General features: G+C 35.3%; 1 protein-coding gene across 9 annotated transcripts in view; it reads right to left on the bottom strand.

Annotated features, from left to right (window-relative positions):
* Positions 1 to 21,770, bottom strand: part of LOC129245338 (protein lap4) — a 219,992-nt gene that overhangs the window by 175,157 nt on the left and 23,065 nt on the right. For all 9 annotated transcript variants that reach the window (XM_054883437.1, XM_054883461.1, XM_054883505.1 and 6 more), the window contains exon 3: positions 20,906 to 21,023. In XM_054883437.1, coding sequence (XP_054739412.1) covers positions 20,906 to 21,023 — 118 coding nt within the window. The remainder of the gene's footprint in view (positions 1 to 20,905; positions 21,024 to 21,770) is intronic.

Raw genomic sequence — 21,770 nt, 5'->3', positions numbered from 1 at the left:
TGGATTATATTCGACTAATTCGAGTACTTACAAACATCCATGTGTTCACAATACATCAGCGCGACATATTGAAAAGTTCTCAATATTCATTTTTTATTTAATTTTTCTTATTCTTTTATAAAATGCCATATAATTTAAAGCTCAAACATTTTTGTTTTAATTCAACAAATTTTCATCAAGATTTCAAGCTTTTTCATCACAATCTTTGAGAAAATTTCGAGTATGCAGTTTTATAGCCCATTGAATTTGAAGTGGCTCAAAATTCGCGTTGATTTTTGATAATTTTTTTTTGTTGACTGTGTTAGGTATTTTCCTGTACATAACGAATGCTTGGATTCTTCTTCTTTGGAGGAAAAATCAACGCAGCCGTTACTTCGTTGCATTTTTTTGCAGACAACAACAGATATTACTTGTCAGGGACCATACACGAAATGTTACTCGTTGCCTACTGATCGACGACCGATTAGATGGGGCTAAATTCAAAGTGGGAAAAACTCAGTTACCGTGAAGATTCAAGTAACTTAGTTTTATTTTTTTGAATTTTATAAGGCTTGTCTATGTGTTGCTTAGTAGAGCAAACATGGGATATCAAGCATTAAAACTAATTAAATATTAAAATTTAAAATAAGTAAAATCTCCGTTCTCTTAATTGACTTAACTCTTTCTCAAACAAATTCGCTTCCGTTAAAACTAATTTCAAAACTTATTTTCAATTAATTTCATTTTTTTTTTTGTAACAATTATCAATATTTATGTTACAAAATTTGAAAAAAAAAATATTATAATAATTTATGTTGCAATGTGGCTATAGCATTTTTTGGAGTAGAACAAATCAATTGCTGGTTATGGGTGCCCGGTTATAAAGCTACGCTACTGTAAATTGGTGATAGTGAGAAAATTGTAGGAAGTAAGCGCCAACTCCAATTAGTGTTACGGATTTACGCTTGTCCAAGCAAAAATATTAAAATGTTAAATGTAAACATAAAATTGTTTACACTTATCGATTGTAACGAGATACTTTTTTTGTGTGAAATTTTTATTCATAGCGGGTCAGTGCGAAAGAGGAGAAATTTATTAAATAGCAATATTTGTAATGACAGGCGTATGACAAATTACAATCGAGAAAATATAGCGAAAAAAGGTGTAGAAATATGACGAGTAGCAAAATCATGTACATTAATATGTGGGCATTAATATGTATAAGTGCACACAGTTGTGGAAAAAGTAATAGACTCACTCATAATTATTTAAAAAAAAAGTGGTGTTGATTTCGTTCAAAGCTATATTATACATCATTTTATAGTTTGAGAGTTATATATATATATTAGGCCGGGTCGATTTGTGGAGAGGCAAAAAAATCGCCCTTTGCTCTGTGAAAATCATATTCTAGGGATCAAAATAAGAAATAGGGTCACAAAATCAAAATTTTTTTTCTTCACTCATCTTATAGTAAATCATTTCAAGAATGTTGTGTCAAAATTTTAAGTGGATCGGAGCAGAACTCTCAAAGTTATAGCCTTTGTAGGCACTCTACCTCGAATGCGGAGCATCGATAATTTCTCAGAGTCATTTTTTCAAACGCGTTTTTCCCGAAACGACTTCTTAAAAGTCGGTGCCAATCACAACTCCGAAACTATTCAACCGATTCTTTTCAAATTTGGCACACGTTTTCTAAATCAAAAATACCTCCCCCCTACACTGTTTTTTTTTTATTTTTTGTTTTTTAAGGTTGTTTTTCACTTACAAATATGGCGAAATTTTTCGCCAAAAATGCTCGTTTTACGTTTTTTTGCCACCAAAACTACAAAAATGAAAAAAAAAAAATTTTTTAAGTGGGGGGAGCATTACGTCATACTTTAACTGAAAAATTCGACTTTTTTAGTTTCAGATGATTCTACGACGAATGCCGATTGGCACCGCAGAGCACCTCTCGAAAAACATATCTCCAAAAAAACTCTGTCATGGGCTTATTTGTCAATATTTTATTATTAATATTTTTTAAAAACTTATTGAAAAGATGTACAATAACATGTAACTGATTTTATTAAAGTATCTTAAGCCATATTTCTGTAAAAAATTCACAAAAAAAGTGTTTTTTTTTTAGCGCTAAACCCTACCTCCCCCTTAAGAGAAAAAATAGATATTATTATAAATAAATAATAAATCTTATTATAAATAAATAAAAATAAAGAAAAAACATAGCCATTTAGCTGATTTTTTCATGTAAAGGCCAAAAATGGTGATATTTTTAAATTAAATTGCTGGTATACCAGGAGTTAAACGTTAAATTTTTGGACGTAGAGCTACTTTTTGCTACTTTTCGTCATTATAAGCGACTGTCCTATTCTAATGTAATTTTACTTACAACGTGGGTTTATTGATATATCCAGAACTCAGCATCGGCACCTTTTGCAAAGATCTTCCATACAAATTTTGTTCCACTAATCTCCGCCTAACAGTACGAAATGCTACGTGAGAATTTTACTCAGTTACTATTGACGCAGAGCCCCTGAAAGCGTTGCGGTTGCCGCAGAAAAGCTGAGGCGACGAGTGCAAGACAGGTGCAACCAAATTTGAAATTTGGCGGCTGATCGCATACGCTGTTGGGTTGTACAAGTTGGAATGGAATGGAAAAATTATACAGAATTGGGAGACGAGTGACCGCGAAATCTTAGATATATAAACTGTTTCCAAGCTGGAGTTGTAGGCAAATTTCCCTTGTGCAACTTTTCAACTGACCCCCACAGTCCCGGACTTTAAACCCATGAAACACCTATAGGAGGAGCTAAATAGGTATTTGGCAACAACCGCGAGGGTATCGTGCCCTCTTAATAAGCTATGATAACAATGAATCGCATCTTCTTCAATACATAGTGCTCAGTATAGCTCTCAGAAATACATTTTAAAATTTTTAGTACAATTCATTGGCGATAGTGAATTACGCCACCTTTTAGAAACCAAATCTAAATTCATCCGCAACAACTGATTACATACGAGGGTTCCTATTTATACTTCTGGGCTTCTGTGCGTTTCTCCTGTTGTCGCCATCTGACGTTTACATTTGAAATTTTAACTTTCAGTAGTATTGGCCATTATGTACCCCCAGGAAGTTATTAATAAGTTAATTTCTTCTATAACAAAGAGATGTACTGAGGTCATGAAAAATAATGAGTTTAGTACAAAATACTAAACAAAAAATGTAAAGAACTTACTATTAACGGAGGGTGATTTAGTTTTGACCATTTCATTTTTGAGTTATATGGATATTTTCAATTTCAATTTTTTATATTAAATAATATTATATGAATAGTTGCTTGCTATTGAATTATTTGGCATTATTAGTAATCCTCCTTACAGGATTTAGTGCTTCAGTTAGTTAGTTGTATTTTACCATAAACGCTCTCAGAACATTTTATTGTGTGAGCCATATTAGTGTTGCTTAAAGTAGCTTTAAAACTTCATCTCGGGGAAAAATTTATTAATCCGTGAACATTTTCGTGCTATTATTTTTCATAATTTCCGGCATGGATTAACAAGACAAGAACGCAATCATCATCTTTTGCATCGGAAAAAATGGGTATAATGAATTTTTGAATTGAATTCAGGGATGATCGTCAAGAATCACATACGGCACGATTGAAGCTTTCTTGAGTGTGTTCTCAAGGATCCCACACGATTTAAAAACGCGACTGGACAAAGTGTTCCGAAATTTTTTTCAAACGAATCCAAAACTTTTGAAAAGATGAATGTATTTCTAAAGCAGCAGGGACTAAGACTACTTGACAATTTAAGAATAATATGGAAATTATTAATTTGTCGAAATCTTCGCCATAAATGCAAAGCAAGCAGCCCGCGATGACGGTGACATTGCCAAATAGACTTTAAGACAACAGCGTATGTATGACTGCCTGCCAGCCAACCGCCAATTGGCGTGAACTGAATTTAAATGTGCGCGAAATGCCGCAATTCAGACACACACACACACATACACACTTGTTTGAATATCTGTACAGATCATGTGCAAATTTTTGCTGGGTGTATAATTACATATGACCCGCTTTGTGACAGGCTCGACTCGATTCGATGCACCACAAGTAAGTGCAATATGTATGTAGGTGCAATGATGGCGAGAATCGTCATACTCAAAATGCTTGAATAACAATATGAATGCATACATAGGCAGTATTGTTGGCGAAATGTTAATTGTTGATTTATACATGCAAGCGTATAAACATTTAATATGAAAAATGCAACGTGTGTCGCATATTAAAACTTCATTTATATTTCCAGCAGTTTCGCAAAGGAATGCGAAAAATATTTTCTATATATTTGTATTTCTACTTGTAGGAGAACTCCGGGCGCACATAGATGTAAGATGTAGAACCTTTCTCTTATTTCTCCGATCAATTAAAACGATCACTGTGACAAAGTGATAAGGTTCCAATATCCAGGAAACTTTCTCTAAAAATTGTATATTATTGTAATCATGAGGATTTAATTAATAAATTAAGAATTTATTTCACATAAATCATTTATAAAAATGATGATTAACTATTAGTGTACACCGCGCAGTCGACTATACAAAGATCCCCGTACTAAGCGGACTAATTAAAGAAAATCCCTTCAACAAACAAAAAAGTTATGAGCACCAGAAAACGTTTCCAGGTAACTTCCCACAAACGAAAGAGTTAAAACATAACATTTAACGCTCTTTAACAGTCCCACTTTGTATAGAATCGCTAAAATAAAACAACTGTGATAATGATGAGGAGAACGCGAATTGTGCCAAAACTTACAAATAAAGCTTAATGAAAACAAAAATGAAAAGCTTCTCAGGCAACGACTTCATTACAACATATCGACGTGAAATCATTATGCGTGTTTGCTTTCAACGAACTGTCGTCAAAACGCACAGTATCAAAAACCTAACCTTCTTTTCATTTTCAAGCATATTAAATGTTCCAATCTACACTACGAGTGAATGGCAAAACTAGTTCCACGCACACTCAGTCAGACATTTGTACTCGTATGTACGAGTACATGTATGTATATAAAACATTTAGCAGGTGCAAAAAATTACTGGTTCCATACTATACAATGAGTGTATCTGAAATGGGGTAAATAGATGCAGATGTGGCATTTGTTTCTCAAAATAAAAAGCTTAGCTTATTTTCTCTAATCTCGCCCCCTTCATGTTGAATATGAACAATGTGCCATTTCTATTTATAATAAAAGATATATATGGATTATAGTTTTAATAAATCTTAGAAGCAATTATATATATATTATAGATATATATATATATATAAATAGATTCATATGTATATAGATTCATATATGTAGATGCATATTAGTAGATGCATATTATCATTAAAATTATCCCATAAACCAATGTCACCGGTGAAGCAAACATAAAATTTTAAATAACCGCGAATTATTCAAATTTGATTAATCTTAAGAAAGGAAGTACGACGAAAGTAAAATATTCAAGAATTTTATGCTACACCAAATTTGTAGTAAATGTGTGTATCCCCATAACAGCTTCATAAAATTTGCCCAAACATAGCACTAGTGTATATACGAGGTGTGTTCAAAAAGTATAGCGAATATTGTGTTTTTTTTTTTCAAAAATTATTTATTTATTCATTAACATCTATTTTGTCCCCTACAAAGTAATCCCCAATGAGATCTTATGCACTTGTGCCAACGTTTTTTCCAATCTTCGAAGCACTTCAAAAAATCATTTTATCTTGTTCAACTCCTCCTTCGATGCCTTCTTTATCTCGTCAATCGTAGCGTAGCGTCGTCCTCTCATGAGCCTCTTCAGTTTCGGGAACAATAAAAAGTCACAGCGGGTCAGATCTGAGGAATACGGTGGCTGTGGCATCATTAGTGTGTTGCTTTTTGTCAAAAAGTCGCGCACAAGCAACGATTGTTCTTCCACAAATCCGGGCGTTTCTGGCGGATTGCTTCGCGCAAATTGCGCATAACTTGCAGGTAATATTCCTTATTGACCATTTTACCTTGCGGCAAGAACTCGTGACGCACAACGCAAAACTTTTACATTCAACCGAACTTGGCGAGCTTTTTCGGTCTTGGTTCGTGCGGCAGCTTCCACTGAGATGGTTGAGCTTTGGTTTCCACGTCATAACCATAAACCCACGATTCATCACCAGTTATGACCCTCTGGATCAAATTCGGGTCGTCGCGGACAGAGTCCAACATCTTATTAGCAATGTTCATGCGACGCTGCTTTTGGTCGAAATTCAGCAGTTTTGGTACGAATTTTGCGGCGACCCGTCTCATGCCCAAATCATTGAAAAAAATCGAATGGCACGAGCCTATTGATATGTCTAGATCCTCAGCAACTTCTCTAACGGTGATTCGACGATTGGCCAATACCATTTTCTTCACTTCATCAATTTTTTCGTCTGGATCAATAGAACTATATATATGTATATACACGGGTATATAAAGTTTGGATCGGGCCGAATTTAGCCTTCACCACTTTCGGCATATAATTTAGCGTTTTTCGAGTGCGGTAACTGGCATAACTAAGTGCATGATTATATAAAAGTAGACAGTTTAAAGCATTTATTACAGATTTTGCACTGACTCAAAATGGGCTAGATTTGTTTTCGTCTGGAAACAGTCGGATTTACTGCAGGGTAGTAAAGCGAAAGGTAAGCGAGCCAAGAGAACGTCACCCCTCTCTCTCTCGGAATCATAGACTCGCAATTTTAATAGCAACGCACCAGCCCATGTATAGATATTTCTTTGAGCCTTGACACTATCAAATCTTCTTTTTCGAATCTTTTTCGAAATTTATTTAGGTACATACAAACATATGTACATACATATGTGCTCGTAATAGTGTATATAACTCAGACGCATGCTACCAGCTACTGTGCGCATTTCCTCAGACAATGAAAGAGATCGTTAATTAAATTCCCTACATCGTGGGAAATTACGATATTTTTTTCAATAATAAATACAGAATATCTCTGTAATGGTTTTTCACGTATGTATGTTAGTTTTTTATGATGGAGCGTAATAATGTAGGTATAAAGTTTTTCAAGTACTTTTACATTTCAGCAAAATATGATTCCACCGGTCACTTAAATTAATTATAACATTAAATTATATTTTTAGCTTTCTTTATGCGTCAAAATCAACACATGGAAGTGCGAGCAAAGAATAGAATATAAAAAAAATGATTATGAAAATTTTAAGGCGGGTATAATTACATTAAATCTTTTGCTGCAGTACATACATACATACGTATATTTTGTGTTACACTTTATAAAGAGAGAATTCAATAGAGACTAAGAAACTTAAGTTATCCAAAATCAGAAGAAAAAAGCCATGCACATGAATTTGGTTGGTCACCAGAATAACTAGCACAAGGCCCATTTAACGCACAAAGTTCCATTTTAATACGTTTGTTTTTTAGAGCCTCTGATATCGTCTTCTGTCATGATTCATTGTTATCTTCAAAGCTGAACCCATAAGTACACCAAGGTCCTATAATCGTGGCAATGATATTTGAGATAAATATGCTTCACAGATGCTTATTTTATTCAACGAAGTACCGCTACTTCAGATCCATTAAGCAACGCTTGGGCAATTCGCCAATCCTCTTGTTACCGTGTATGTATTTAAGGCCGGGATCTCAGACGATGAGAAGTGATGAAGTGCGATGCCTATCTCGACCGTCGAGCTGGCAATTCCTGACTATACAAGAATTCGTTGTTGGTGTTGGAAGTAAAACGAATGTTGCTTGAAAGACTTGCGAAATAAGCCCGTACATTGTACTGCTCTATTGCACGTGTAACATTTTTCCGTCTAAATTAAATCACAAACCTCTAATGCACACGAAGGCTTTGACTATACTGAAAAAGAAGGATTCATGCTAAAGCAGCCTCATGGCATAATACAATTTTTTTATATTGGCGCCGCAAAACTAGTTTTGAGTAAAAGGGGTAACCTATTCGCCCAACATTTACTTTTTGGTTATCCGGGCATGTAAAAGTCATGCCAAAAAATTGTTTCACAAGTTATCAAAATGATCGTAAAATCGAGATTACTATTTCCACTTGTTCTTAAGCCCTTTGTCTTAAGCTTTATGTAGGCGCAACTTAAATGTGAGACCTATGTATAGTAATTAAATTTGGAATTTTTTCAAAACGCCTAGCTATAATATTTTTTAATAATAGTGTGGTGCATACAACCTTGAGAGGTTTTGATCGGTCTCGTTTTAAGCAAAATTAGAGCCAGTAATGAACACCGGTATTATTATTGTTGTTGTAATAGTTTATTATTCCTCATAAGTTTGGGGAATGCTGCTGGAATATTTAGCCAAATAAAATCCGGATCATTCCGGTAACACAGAACCAACTGTCGTGGGAACATGACTTTTCTTCTAACTCGATTTAAATGTTGCAAATATTTTTCCTTTTTTTTCAATTCACTTTTCTTTATTTCATGCTTTAATTTCACAAAAAAAAAAAGAATAAATACAAGGTCTTTCAAGTACGAGTTACTTTTTTAGCAGTATTTTCTTTTGGCTGTTCTCGCAGTTTGATGGTATTGTGAAACATTTTAAAATATCATTTACTATTCATTCAATTATTATTCAATAGTACACCCTCCAGCATACAAATAATGAACTACTGTTTAAAATACCTATGTCTTTGGATTTGGATTTTAAAAAGAAACTCATGCTTGAAAAACCGTGCATCTCGTTTTTTTTTTTGTACTTTCTTTACCATATTATATAAACGAACACACGTGCATATTCACGTATTCGCAAATATGTGTGAATATATTGTGTATACACTAGTGGCGCAAACTAAAGCCACCTTTTCATTTATACAAAAAATTCATGAAAAATAAAGTAAAAATATAATACCAAGGTGTCAGCATTTTCTTTTTTACATAACATTATCTAATGATGTAAAAATAGCAATAATTATCTAACTAGGCCGAAATAGTACTGCTCCTTATTATCAATTTCAAGCATACATTTTTTAGGGATAAGTGCAAAACTAAATTTCGATGCTATAAACGAAAAGAACACAATTTTTCGTTGCTTGTAAACGTTAAATACTAAAGAGTTTTCCAATAACAGGTGTTATTTCATCAAGGGAACCTATTCACCTGTACGAACAATCCCATACACCACTGGATATTCACCATCACGCTTTACTGTTACTTAGCAGTATTTTGGAACTAATGTTGAACTTTAATTAACCAAAAAACAAAATATTTATTCATTGACTAAGAATCTAATTAACAAGAACTCTGCTTTTTCTATTTTTGGTTGAAATAAAAAGTGTTTTTCAGTTTTTCGTGAGCTGTCTTATTTGCGTAAGTTTTGAGCTTTTCTTAAATGTATACTGTGTCGAAATTTCAAATCGTTGTTCGTTCGATCGGAGAAAAATTTACGAAGCTATGACAGCTTCGACTTTAAGAGTTTTTCTGAAACTTGTTGTTTTTAGACCTACTGGACCAAATATTTTGATTGGTCGGTATCCTTGGACACTTTTTTAATGATAAATAATCATTAATCTCACTATAACAAAAAAGAGCAAAAATCAGTTTTTTGGCTACGAAAATTTAAAAAATCAGAGCAACATCACCTTTCACAAATGTATTTTCATATATTTTTATTTTTTATTTTATTTATTTATTTTTTGTTATAGATGATTCCGTTGCGAGTTATAAAACAACTGTATTTCGAAGAACCTCGGCAGATTTACTGTCATTCTCTCAATTGTCAATATTAGCCTTACCCCCTCTTACAGGCACATAAGCCGGGAGAGGATGCCCCACACGGATTACGTTAATTCTTTTCGATGATTGCTATTTATATCAAATTAACATATGCCAACCCAAATTTTAGTTCCGTTTATGAAACGAAAGATTTTGGAGTTATATTTACTTCGATTTTTTTCAGTAGTTAGTTAGTTCCTTGCAACTTACAAAGAACAACAGACCTTGAAAATTCTTGTCAAATTTAATTTTTGGAGAACATATATGTGTAAGTTCATACCACCTTGAAAATAAAAAATTTTGGAGCTTAATGGTTTGGGTTTGTGCAGTGTTGATGCTAAGTTGGTGCCAAAGGACCTAATTTTCATGGAGAAAAGACCGTGTTGCTATCGTCAAAGACATGATTTCCAAACTGAATCCGACAACCATTCATCAAACGCATTATTACTGGAGACGAGAGGTTGGTTTATGAATACGACACGCAAGCCAAACATCAGACGAGTGAGTGGAAAGTTCTGAATGAACCAAGACCAAAAATTAGTTTGTACACCACGAAAATTTTCCAAATAGTCAGACAGTTAAGGACTATTATTTGGGCGTTATGAGACAGCAAAAAAATAAAGGATTTGTGGGAGGATAACACGTAGATTTCGCACCATGATAACTCACCGTCTCACAGTACCATCATCATCCGTGAATTTTTGAGCAAGAACGAAACAAATACCATAATAACATCCAACAGCCATCGAATTCACCTGATATGGCTCCCTACGATTTTTTTCTGTTTGATCGAGTCAAAAAACCACTACGAGGAACCACTTCAGCGTTTTAACAGCCGAAAATGAGATATATCAAACTCAAAAACAGCTCTGATGGCTAAACCGAAAATAGAGTTCCAGAAATATTTCGAGAGCTGGATCAAACGCAGACATAAGTGCGTTGCAGTTCATGGAGAGTACTTTGAAGGCAATATTACTTTTGAGGAATAAACTTGTATTTTGAATTTTCTGAATATATTCCGGGAGCTTTCTGATCAAGATGGTATGTAATGTTCAAACGGGCCCAATAAAATACTGCTGGAAAAATGATTGAATATAATATTTGTGCACATACAAATTTATGTATTTAGTTTCTTTCACAAATTAATAAAAAAAGGTAGAATCGATTGCCTGAGTTTCTGCCGCTAGTGTTTCAACACAAGCAGTCGTCTTTGACGTCACACGAACATATTTGCAAACGATGAAAACAATTAAAATTGCCCGCATACACAAATCAAATCTCAGCCATCCGTTTGGTATTTGCCCCCGAATCTGCAAATATGCATGCAAATGTTCAGATCGTTAAAACAGCGAAAAGAGTATACGCACACACAAGCATTGCTGCCAAAAAAACATTCAATTCGCTCTCGACCAGCACCATACCCACGCGATGAATGGCAACAGGTATGATTGTATAGTTTATTGATTAGATTTTGCCTTGCGCCACTCTCCCACTCCCACTCGCTGCTTTCCAAAGTGGCAGGTACTCATTTTCAATCAAAATATTACCTCCCTTGGCACTCCGGCAAACCTCAAATTATATTCATTCTTATGTTCATGCATATATGGTTTGTATCTACAGATGTACATATGTATGTAAGAAATAAAAACAATAATAGTAATAAATGGAATAATTTCAAAAACAGACATAATCCACATGTGTGGCCACGATTCAATTCGAAGTGAAAATCAATGTCGGCATGAAGCACAGACGGGAACAGACATACACCCGCGCAAACATTCATGGAGTATGAATACAGGGGCCAAGTGAAAATTCATGTAGAAATCGTAAATTCCTTCAATCAGCGCAATGTTTAATTAGCATGAAAATGTTTATTTTCTCAGTATGCTTTTCAACAGATTTTATGATTGTTTTTTTTTCAGACGACTATGTATACACGTACATAAGTATTTAAATGTATGTACTATATATGGGCCTGCGTGTATTTTACTCTGATTATGTAGATATATATGTATATGCATTCGTATACATATATATAAATAATAAAATTTTCTCTTCGGATTTATGCTCGTGGTCACTGGCTAAAGAACCATCAAGCAACCCACATCCCACTGCTATTTAGGCTAGCAGAAAATCCTTCTATCACAAGAAGCAGTGGCAATGGGCCAGGAACTTATGAACGATATCGACGGTTTCAGTTAGAGAAAATACGTGATCAGGTTGGTTGTTTATTTTTCGTCTAATTTAGCATCTGTTATTACATACAAAGCAAACATACACACGAAGTCAACTTGTATTCTAAGTTACAGCTAAGTCTGCTCTGAACATAGTGTTAAGAGGTACTTGTTACTATTCGAGAAGATAAACAACTAATGTATTCGCTATTGAATAGAAAGTTTAATTATTATGGTTTTATTGTTAAGTGTGAGATGTTTGCACATTGTGTTACACATGGAAATGAAACAGTTTCATAGGAAGCGAAGGCTACAATTCACAGAGTGCTAACTATAATGCTGGAAACAGTCACCGACGTACGTAGTCCCTTACCGCAGCCCCTAGAGACCACGAAATTTCACATATCCGCGTTATCAGTCACAATTTTTCATTGTTTAATAAGCCAAAGCTAAAAACCAACAAATACAAATAGTTAATTTATATATAATTAACATTATTCAACATTGTTTTTAAGTTATTTTAACAAAAATTAAAATTTTCTCAGGTTTGGCAACACTGTGTGGTGAAAGAGTAATCCTGAGAGGAATTCTCAAAAATCCTGCTATAAAATCTACGATACTACGATACGGAAGGGAGGTAATTTTTCATTTACATGGGGCTCTCATTAGTTTGACCGTAACAGCTGACAGGGGACTGCGTTCACGTCGATAACTGTTTTACAGATAAAGGGTGTTTTTTTTAGAGGTTAGTTTTTCAAGTTGGCACTACTTTTTTCGTAGATGGTCTTTTTGACAGCTGTCACTTGATTTATGCTCAGTTTGGTTTGCCATTTCATAATGAATAGACTTACACCTGAACAACGTTTGCAAATCGTGCAAATTTATGACGAAAATAATGGCTCGGTTCGCGCGACGCATCGAAGAAAATTTTGTTCAGCGATGAAGCTCACTTTTGGTTGAATGGGTATGTCAATAAGCAAAATTGTCGCATTTGGAGTGAACATAATCCACAAGCCATTGCTGAGACGCCATTACATCCTCAAAAAGTCACTGTTTGGTGTGCTCTATGGGCAGAGGGAATCATTAGTCCATACTTCTTTAAAAATGAAGCCGGCCATAATGTTACAGTCAATGGAGAGCGCTATAGAGCCATGATTAATGACTTTTTCGTGCCTGAATTGGACGATGTTGATGTGGACGACCTTTAGTTCCAACAAGACGGCGATACATGCCATACAGCCAACGCAACAATCGATTTATTGAAGGAAACTTTTGGTGAGCGCATTATCTCGCGCCGTGGACCTGTGGCGTGGCCTCCAAGATCGTGCGATATAACACCGCTGGACTATTTCTTGTGGGGCTATGTGAAGTCGCTTGTCTATGCAGATAAGCCCGAGACGATTGACGTCTTGGAAGAGAATATTCGGCGCGTTATTGCTGACATACGGCCCCAATTGCTGCAAAAAGTGGTCGAAAATTGGGCCTCTCGGCCGGAATTTATTCGAGCCAGCCGCGGCGGCCACTTGTCCGAAATCATTTTTAAAACATAATGGCAAACCCTTATCTTTATAATAAAGCTGAATTCTTGGCCATAACATTAAATTATATACGTTTTATTTCATCTTGAAAACCTAACCTCTAAAAAAAACACCCTTTATAAAGTGAGAAATGGTAAATTGCGGTCCCACCAATTTAGGGATTATTTGTTTTTGTATGAAATTAATTAAATTTTGGAACTTCAAAATACAAAAAGGTGTTTTCATCTCTTATACACTTTCCTCGACCTAGTATTCCTATTATTTATTTATTATGATATTGTTATCGACTTGTTTTTTGTTCTTCTTCGAGTGTCAAATCGCGAGATGTCGACGGCATTTGACCTCGATTTTGAAATATGCGGCATGGGATCTTCGTTCGTAATAGCTGTCTGATTAGTGCCATCCTCCTTTTGAAACCAGCTATTGTCCAAGTCCATACCATCTAATTCAGCAAGTTTATAATTTCACGGAATTTCAAGAATTACTCTCTGATGACTCCAACAGCCCAAAAAACCACAACGAATTATTGTTTGGCTCATTGTCTATAGTTTTTTTGTTTTATTTTTATGACATGTTGTTATTCAACACCCCAGAAATTTTGCTTGCGTCAAATGCCTAGAGTTTGCGAAACCCATAACAGTGATCTGAATCACCCTATATTATTAAAACCAGCTTGCCTGGTTGCCTTACACTCAAGAAACGGACCATAACTGATGACCAGATATTAGTTTTCGAGTACTATATGAAAAGAGTGCAGAAGTCTGGAATTTATGTGACCTAGTCCACAATTATTATTCGGCTGAGTTTCTGATTGCCTTGAATCAATCAACCCATGAATTAAATATGACAACGGATTATTTGCTTTCATAAATACAAATACTTATACCGTAAACGTTGCCTTTGCCTTTCTGTATATCCGGCATAACAACGAAGAATTGTCTCAACCAGCTAACGCTCCTTACAGGATTTCTGTCCCAAAAACTCTGCCGAAAAACTACCGCCGCTTTTAAGAGCTTTAAATTTAAACTGTAGGGTAATTCATCTATTGAACAACATACAAACGCACACCATGAATTGGAGAATAAGCTTGGTCCAAGCACCCTTCAAGAATGGATGCTCCAGACTACGATTACAATTGTTAAACCTTAAGGATTGTGCGTTGATGATCTTCTTGAGAAAGCCTTTATAACCGAACCCTGATAAAACCTTATATCATACATACATCCTGTCAAAAATAGTACCGGGAATCGTTCAATAAAACGCAAAATAATTGTTTTGATTATCAACATTTATTTTGTCACCTTCAAAATAGGCTCTATTTGAAACAATACACATATGCCAACAATTAGTCCAATCAGCGTTTAAAGAGATATTCTTCAGCTTCTTCAGCGAATTCTCCTTAATGGTTTCTATCGAGTCAAAGCGGCGTCCGCGGAGTGGCAATTTAAGTTTTGGGAAAACGAAAAAGTCACAGCGGGCTAAATCCGATGAAAACGGTGGTTGTTCGATGATATTTGTTAAGTTTTTGGTCAAAACAGTGTTTAGAATATGAGCCTTGTGAGACGGTGCGTTATCATCGTGCAAGATCCATGAGTTTTCTTTTCACAAATTGGGCCGTTTCCTACGCACATTCTCTCTCAAACGTCGCATAACTTCCAAATAATGTTCTTTATTTACCGTAGAACCATTTGGAACGAATTCCGAGATTCCGAGTGCACCATGATAATCAAAGAAAACGAGTAGCATGACTTTCATTTTTGACCGACTTTGACGTGGTTTTTTGGGTTTCGGCTCACGTGAATAGCGCCATTCAGCCGCCTGTTGACTGATTTGCCTGTCAAACTCATATACCATTGTCTCATCACCTGTTATGATGCGCTGGATAAACGTTGGGTCCGAATTCACTTGCTCAAGCATGTTGTCAACCAACTTGGAACGAGTCGAGCAGCAACGCGTCTCATGGTCTCGAGCTACATCCCTCAAACTTAAATAATGATTTTCCAGCACCATTTCCTTGACTTTCTCAACGTTTTCATCCGTTGAAGACGTTGATGGGCGACCAGATCGGCGCAAATCTTCCGCGACTTCTCGGCCCTCTGCAAAAGCCTTATACCACTCGCAGACCCGTGGTTGTGATAAAGCACACTCGCCATAGGCTTTCTGCAACATTTTCAACGATTCGGCAGACGAAATCCCGTTCAAAACACAAAATTTTAAACAAATTCTTTGTTCGATATTTTTATCCATAGTGAAAATCGCAGAGCAAACCTGCGGTTGACTGATATAATTCAATGCCAAAAACAAGCTAATTGACAGATCACGCTCAAACTCTGCGACACTATAGGGGACAGTTGTAGGAACATTCCAGCAAAAAAAAAATTAGGCATATGTGCAACGCGCTCTTTTTAAATGAACAATTCCCAATATTTTTTTGATACATCTGCACACAAACTACACAACTACATATTTGATGCTAAATTCTTTATTCACAGAGTAAATAATTACAATTTTACAATGTTATTTCTTTCGCTATTCTGATTAGCTTTCGTCACTGAAAGCAAAATAATCTGTTTGTCTATAACCGATAATTTTGAATTGGAATTGTTGCACTCAATCAATCAACGAGTTGCTACTATTTTTAGTGCAATTGTTCAATGTTGAGGACTACATTTACGGCACGATAACCCAATGTGGATTCAATGTTTCGTTATACATTGACCTTAAGAGGAAAAAATAATAATTATTATTAAGATATTCAAGAACAAAAATGTGCATTTTACTCAACCTGCTAAACACATTGACGTCATTTACATTGGCGTGCGGCTCTCTTATTCACCTATGTACATATGTACATATATTAGTGATGTCAATCCTGGGATCGGAAATGCCGAGACTTTTATTAATCCCGGTATCCCGAATTGAAAGTAAGGAAACATTTGGGTAAGACTCCGTCAGAAAATATGAGATTTGCAAGTGGTCTTTCGATTTCTTTGAAACTTTGGGAAATATTAGTTCTAGGTAAGATACATTCAAGCCTAAAAGGATTTTGAAAAATTTTCAAAATTGAGTCATCTACGCCATGTTGAATATCGGGACCGTGTTTTTTCAAAAATCAATATTTCTTGAACCGGTGGATGGATTTCAATGCAATTTACAGACAATATAGAAACAAATAAGTAGTTTAAATTAGTATTATGTAAAAAAAAAATTTCGAAATTTTGACCAAAAAAAAGTCAAAAAATTTTTTTGAATCAATTTTTAGTTGATTTGGCCACTTTTTTAGATTTTCTGTTATACACGTAACGATTCCTTATGATTTAACCTTTATTTTGAAAAAAAAAATTTTATGGTGTCTATAATAGTTCTCGAGATATTGCGATTTTAGTGGAAGCGCGCACGCACTTTCGCGTACGCACGCACGGTTCGCGCTGCGTTATGTGTTCCTGTATGAAGTGACTGGAGCAGACTGCTGCAGGTCTGTGCGCGTTTTTCTACTCCTGCGCTGCGTAACCGCGAAATTCACGGTGTTCGCTTCCAGGTCCACCGACAGCGAAATAAAATATTAATGCTTCAAAGGTTATGTTGTGCATCTGGTGGGATCAGAATGGTGTCATCTATTATGAACTCCTTAAACCATCTGAAATCATCACTGGCGAGCGTTACCGCAGCTAATGCGTTTGAATCGAGCTCTCAAAGGAAACCGGCCGGAAAGGGACGATAGACATGACCAACTGATTTTGCTGCATGACAACGCCAGTCCACACGTTCCTAAATCGGTCCAGGAATATTAAGAGGGGCTGCATTGGGAGATCTTGCCACACCCGCCGTATTCCCCAGACATTGCACCTTCGGATTACCATCTGTTCCAATCAATGCAGTCAGCCCTTATTGGAGAGCGGTTCTCTTCTTACGAGAGCATCGCAAACTGGCTCAATGAATGGATCGAGTCAAAAGAACTAAAGTTGTAGCTTCCAATGGCACATACTTCACATAATATCATGTATTATTTAATTGTTTAAATAATTCGTAACTTTGGCTAAGAAAGGACGGAAACTTATTCCCATACCCAATATAATGGTGAAAATAGGTATTATTTTCTTCAAATGGCTTATGAGTGCCGTTTGACAGTTCAGCCGACAAGTATTGAGACCAAGTGATGTCTCTGTGTTCCAGTGGCCTGTTCTTCTGGTCTGCTTACGCTCTATTGAGCGGATATTTCGCACGAAACTTGACCAAAAATTAAAAAAAAACAGACTTAATTGACTTTTTTTTTCAAAGTGACTTATTTTAAGCGCTTAAAATACGCCATTAAATTATGAATGCTTTTCAAATTTTTATATAGATATGCTTTTACATTTTATATAGAGTCCGTTAACAAATTATAGCCAGGAACTTATTGAGTTAATTAAAAAAAATATATATATGAAAATATGCTTAATTCTCCTAAAACCAAAAAAAAAAAAAATATTTAATAAATTTGTATCAAAATTGTAAACTTCTCAATAAGAATTTTTAGAATTAGTTCGAGTATGCAGGGTTTTTCAAACATCGCGTTGATTTTTGACAATTTTTTTCTGGCGGTGGAAAAGTGAATTTCCTTTTTCGCGCAGAATAAACTCCATACCACTTTGATCAAAAACTTCCCGGAACATATTCACAAAATTCAAAATACAAATTTATTCCTCAAAAGTAATATCGCCTTCAAAGTGCTCCGTATCAACTGCAACGCACTTATGCAAGCGTTTCATCCAGCTTTTGAAACATTTCTGGAACTCTATTTTCGGTTCACATCAGTTGTTTTTTGACTGGCTGTTGGACGGTATTATGGTATTCGTTTCGTTCTTGGTCAAAAATTCACGAATAATGATGGCATTGTGCGATGATGCGTTATCATGGTGCAATCTCCATGAGTTGTTTTCACACAAATCCTCTCTATTTTGGCGAATCGCTTCACATAAAAGTCTCAAAACGCCCAAAATAACAGTACTTAACTGTCGGACCATTTGGAAAAAAATCGTGGTGTACAATACCATTGTAATCCATAAAAATCGTTGGTTCATTTGGAGCTCTCCACACACTTGCTTAGTGTCTGGATTGCGTGTCGTACTCATAAGAGTATCATTATCGAATCAGTTTCCCAGCGTTTTTAAGGTTTTCGCACCATTGAATCCATTTTTACGCAAAATTTAATACAAACTCGTTGTTGCAAATTGCAAATCCATTTTTGAAAATATAAAAAATAGAAAACACGTGCAGAGGTAGAGTACTCAAGACGGTATAACTTTTACAAATGTCAAGCAAGGGCGATACAATTTTGGAAAGAATGTTAATCACAGATGTGGCAATCGAAGAAAAAAAAAAACAAAAGATAACTCAAATCAATCACTTAGAGCGCCACCTGGCGGGAACTGGGAATTTTTTGATCAAGGTGGTATGCGTTCCAGAATCACATGTTTTTGTAGATACAATTGCAAAAACGTATTACTTTAAAATTCTTCTATATTAATATAATACGTTGATATGTGATTTTTAAAAATTAGTGTATATTAGTTTTAAATGGTTTTACCATATTTTGTGGCATGTTAGAATGATTTCGGTTATTTAATTTTTGGCTCATATTAAAAAAGTTATGCTCTAAGTTGAATCCCGGAATCCACTCATATTGATATCCCTAATATATATATATATATTAGTACATTTGTACATATATATTTATATTCAAATAGTAATGAAAGTGTTTCAATAAAATGATACGTTGTTAAGCATGTATTATAGTGGGCAGTTTTATTATAAAACCAGCGATCGTTGAAATGAGGGGTGAAGGGGTGAAGAGTGTTGAATTTGATTACAATTCTGTATTATGGTTGGTGGAAAGGCTACTAGACGAAAGGACCAATCTGCATAACGGATTACTACAATACATTTAATTGACTGAAATGTATGTATAAAGGAAAATACTGTAGAGCATTTATTGAGAAATGAAAACTATGCAGGGTGGTCCATATAGTAATTTCTTTTTAATTATTTTGTTAATAATGTTATTCTGATAGTGAGGGCTCCTTCCATGCATGCAGTTTGGTGCGACAGTTTTTGCGGGTTTAAAAACGGTGCCATCATAAGCCCATTTTACTTTGGAAATCCGCCGAGAACGCGATTTCTATCACATCAAGAATCATTATTTATTTAATTTGTGTTAATTGCATGGACTTTTAACTCAACTCGTTTACTAATCTCTGGTACAAAAAAAAAACTAATATCTAGTATAAAAAAATCCCATTACGACTAAATTTCACGATTACTAAGTTTAATCTTGATTTAACAGAGGTGAACACAAAAGGCATTCTAAGTGTTCGTTATTTTTAAAATGGAAGTAAAAGATTTAGAGATATGCAAATTGAAGGTCAATTGTATCAGCGCTTTCGGAAATTCATCCAATATCGGTGTTCACCCGAACCACGCCAAGCAGGAACAACTAGTTTCTTGAATGAATGAAAAGCAGGTTTGTACTTCGACCTCACAGCCTTTTGTGATCCAAATTCAGCTCTCTCAATAAACCAAAAAAGGAGCTGGGTTGGGCTTAGCGTATGGGCCTTATTCCGGCCGCATCCGCAACACATTCGTGAGTTTCCGAGAATCGTTCGCAAAAAAACAGGAGTCAGCGGATCAAATCCTAAGCCTATGAAGATCGCTGTCTCAGTTTGCCCTTAGGAGGGTTATAACGTGCCTGAATCTCTTTTGACTACCACTCCAGAAAGAGCATTTCCGGCAAATTGAGTTTCTCAATGCACTCAGCTCAAAGGCTGACAACGCCTTGAGTGCAGTGATTGTCGCTCAGGATGGCAATTCGTTCATTCTAAGTTGATCCCAACACATATACAGATGGCATACACTTCCGCCTGCAGGATGGGGATTGGGGAAAACTACCCATCGGAACAGACCGCTTTGTTGTTTTGGGCTAACTTTTTCCATTTTCTAAATTGAAACTCCAAACAAAAAACAATAATTGTTGCACATGATGATATTTTCAAACAAATTTTATTAATTCCTTAAATAAAATTGAATTGTCGCGTTAATTATTTGGCCTTCTGCTGTTTGTTTACGCTATCGATATCAAAGACTGTCTATAGGCCTCTTTTGTTCGCCATTTCCCCGCTCGCTATCTCTATGCTCGATTAACTTGACGAAAAATTTGCATGCAACAACAAAGTTATCGAGTAAGAGTATATCTATACCTCACTAGGCCGCACTGTCTTACCAGCACATGTAATTTAAGGCAGCTCTCTTCCCGCTTTGCCGACATAGTTATGTTCATTTGCTTCATCTTGCTAAGTCTTGGCGATAAAAAGAGGGCTTATATCTCTGTCGATGGTTTCATTCCTCTACACACACGAATGTATATACTCATGCGCTTGTACTTACCATTTCGTGAAACGTCCAGTTCCACTAAGTTCTCAAAATTCTGGATGTCTGGAGGTAATCGGACTATCTCATTATCACTTAGGCCCAATTTTCGTAAACGATGAAGTCTGAAGAAATTCTGTAATCGAAAATGGAAATAAAATTAGGAAAGTCAAAAAAGGGAAATTATAATCATTTATTTATTGTCAATAATATGGAAAAAATGAAAAATATAATCATTTAATTATTGCCAATAATATCATTAACTAATATATTATATGTATAAATGCTTCACTGCTAAAATAACCTTTACTAACATGAATTTCCATTAACAACCACGAAATAAATGGCATGTACGATGATGACATGATTTTCTAAGCACAGCTTTGCTACTTTCTCCATTTTACTACCACACAGTAATGCATGGCAGATGAATACAATGCCAAATCCATCCTTTTAAATTTTTTCTCTAATTCAGCATTGCACTATGTACTATATTATCATTGATATTCCCAATCATAAATTTCCAATTCGTTGTCATTCGTAGCCAAATGCAAAACAAAAAAGAAAAAGCAAAACTAACAACAAAAATAACAAACATTAACATTTGAAAGCCACCATGAAGTTGTGATCAATTTTTTGCCAGGCTTTCTTTTCATGTAGCTCATACAATTTTCCTGTACCCAATGTCTGTCTGTTTTGGCCTACCTAGACGCTAAGCTGGAGCAGCGATTTGACTTTTGAGGTTTATTCATCTGGTTGCCTTGTTGCCGCGATCAATTTGTTATGAAAATCACGTTTTCCATTTACTGCAATAAATTCATTTTTTGGCAGCACATAAATTGAAGCAAATATAAAGTCACAATTCCTCGCTATTACTTGTAAG

Source organism: Anastrepha obliqua, chromosome 1 (assembly GCF_027943255.1).
Source record: "Anastrepha obliqua isolate idAnaObli1 chromosome 1, idAnaObli1_1.0, whole genome shotgun sequence".
Classification (NCBI taxonomy): Eukaryota; Metazoa; Arthropoda; class Insecta; order Diptera; family Tephritidae; genus Anastrepha; species Anastrepha obliqua.
Note: the sequence above shows the minus strand (reverse complement) of the source record. Positions and strands in the feature narration are given on the sequence as shown.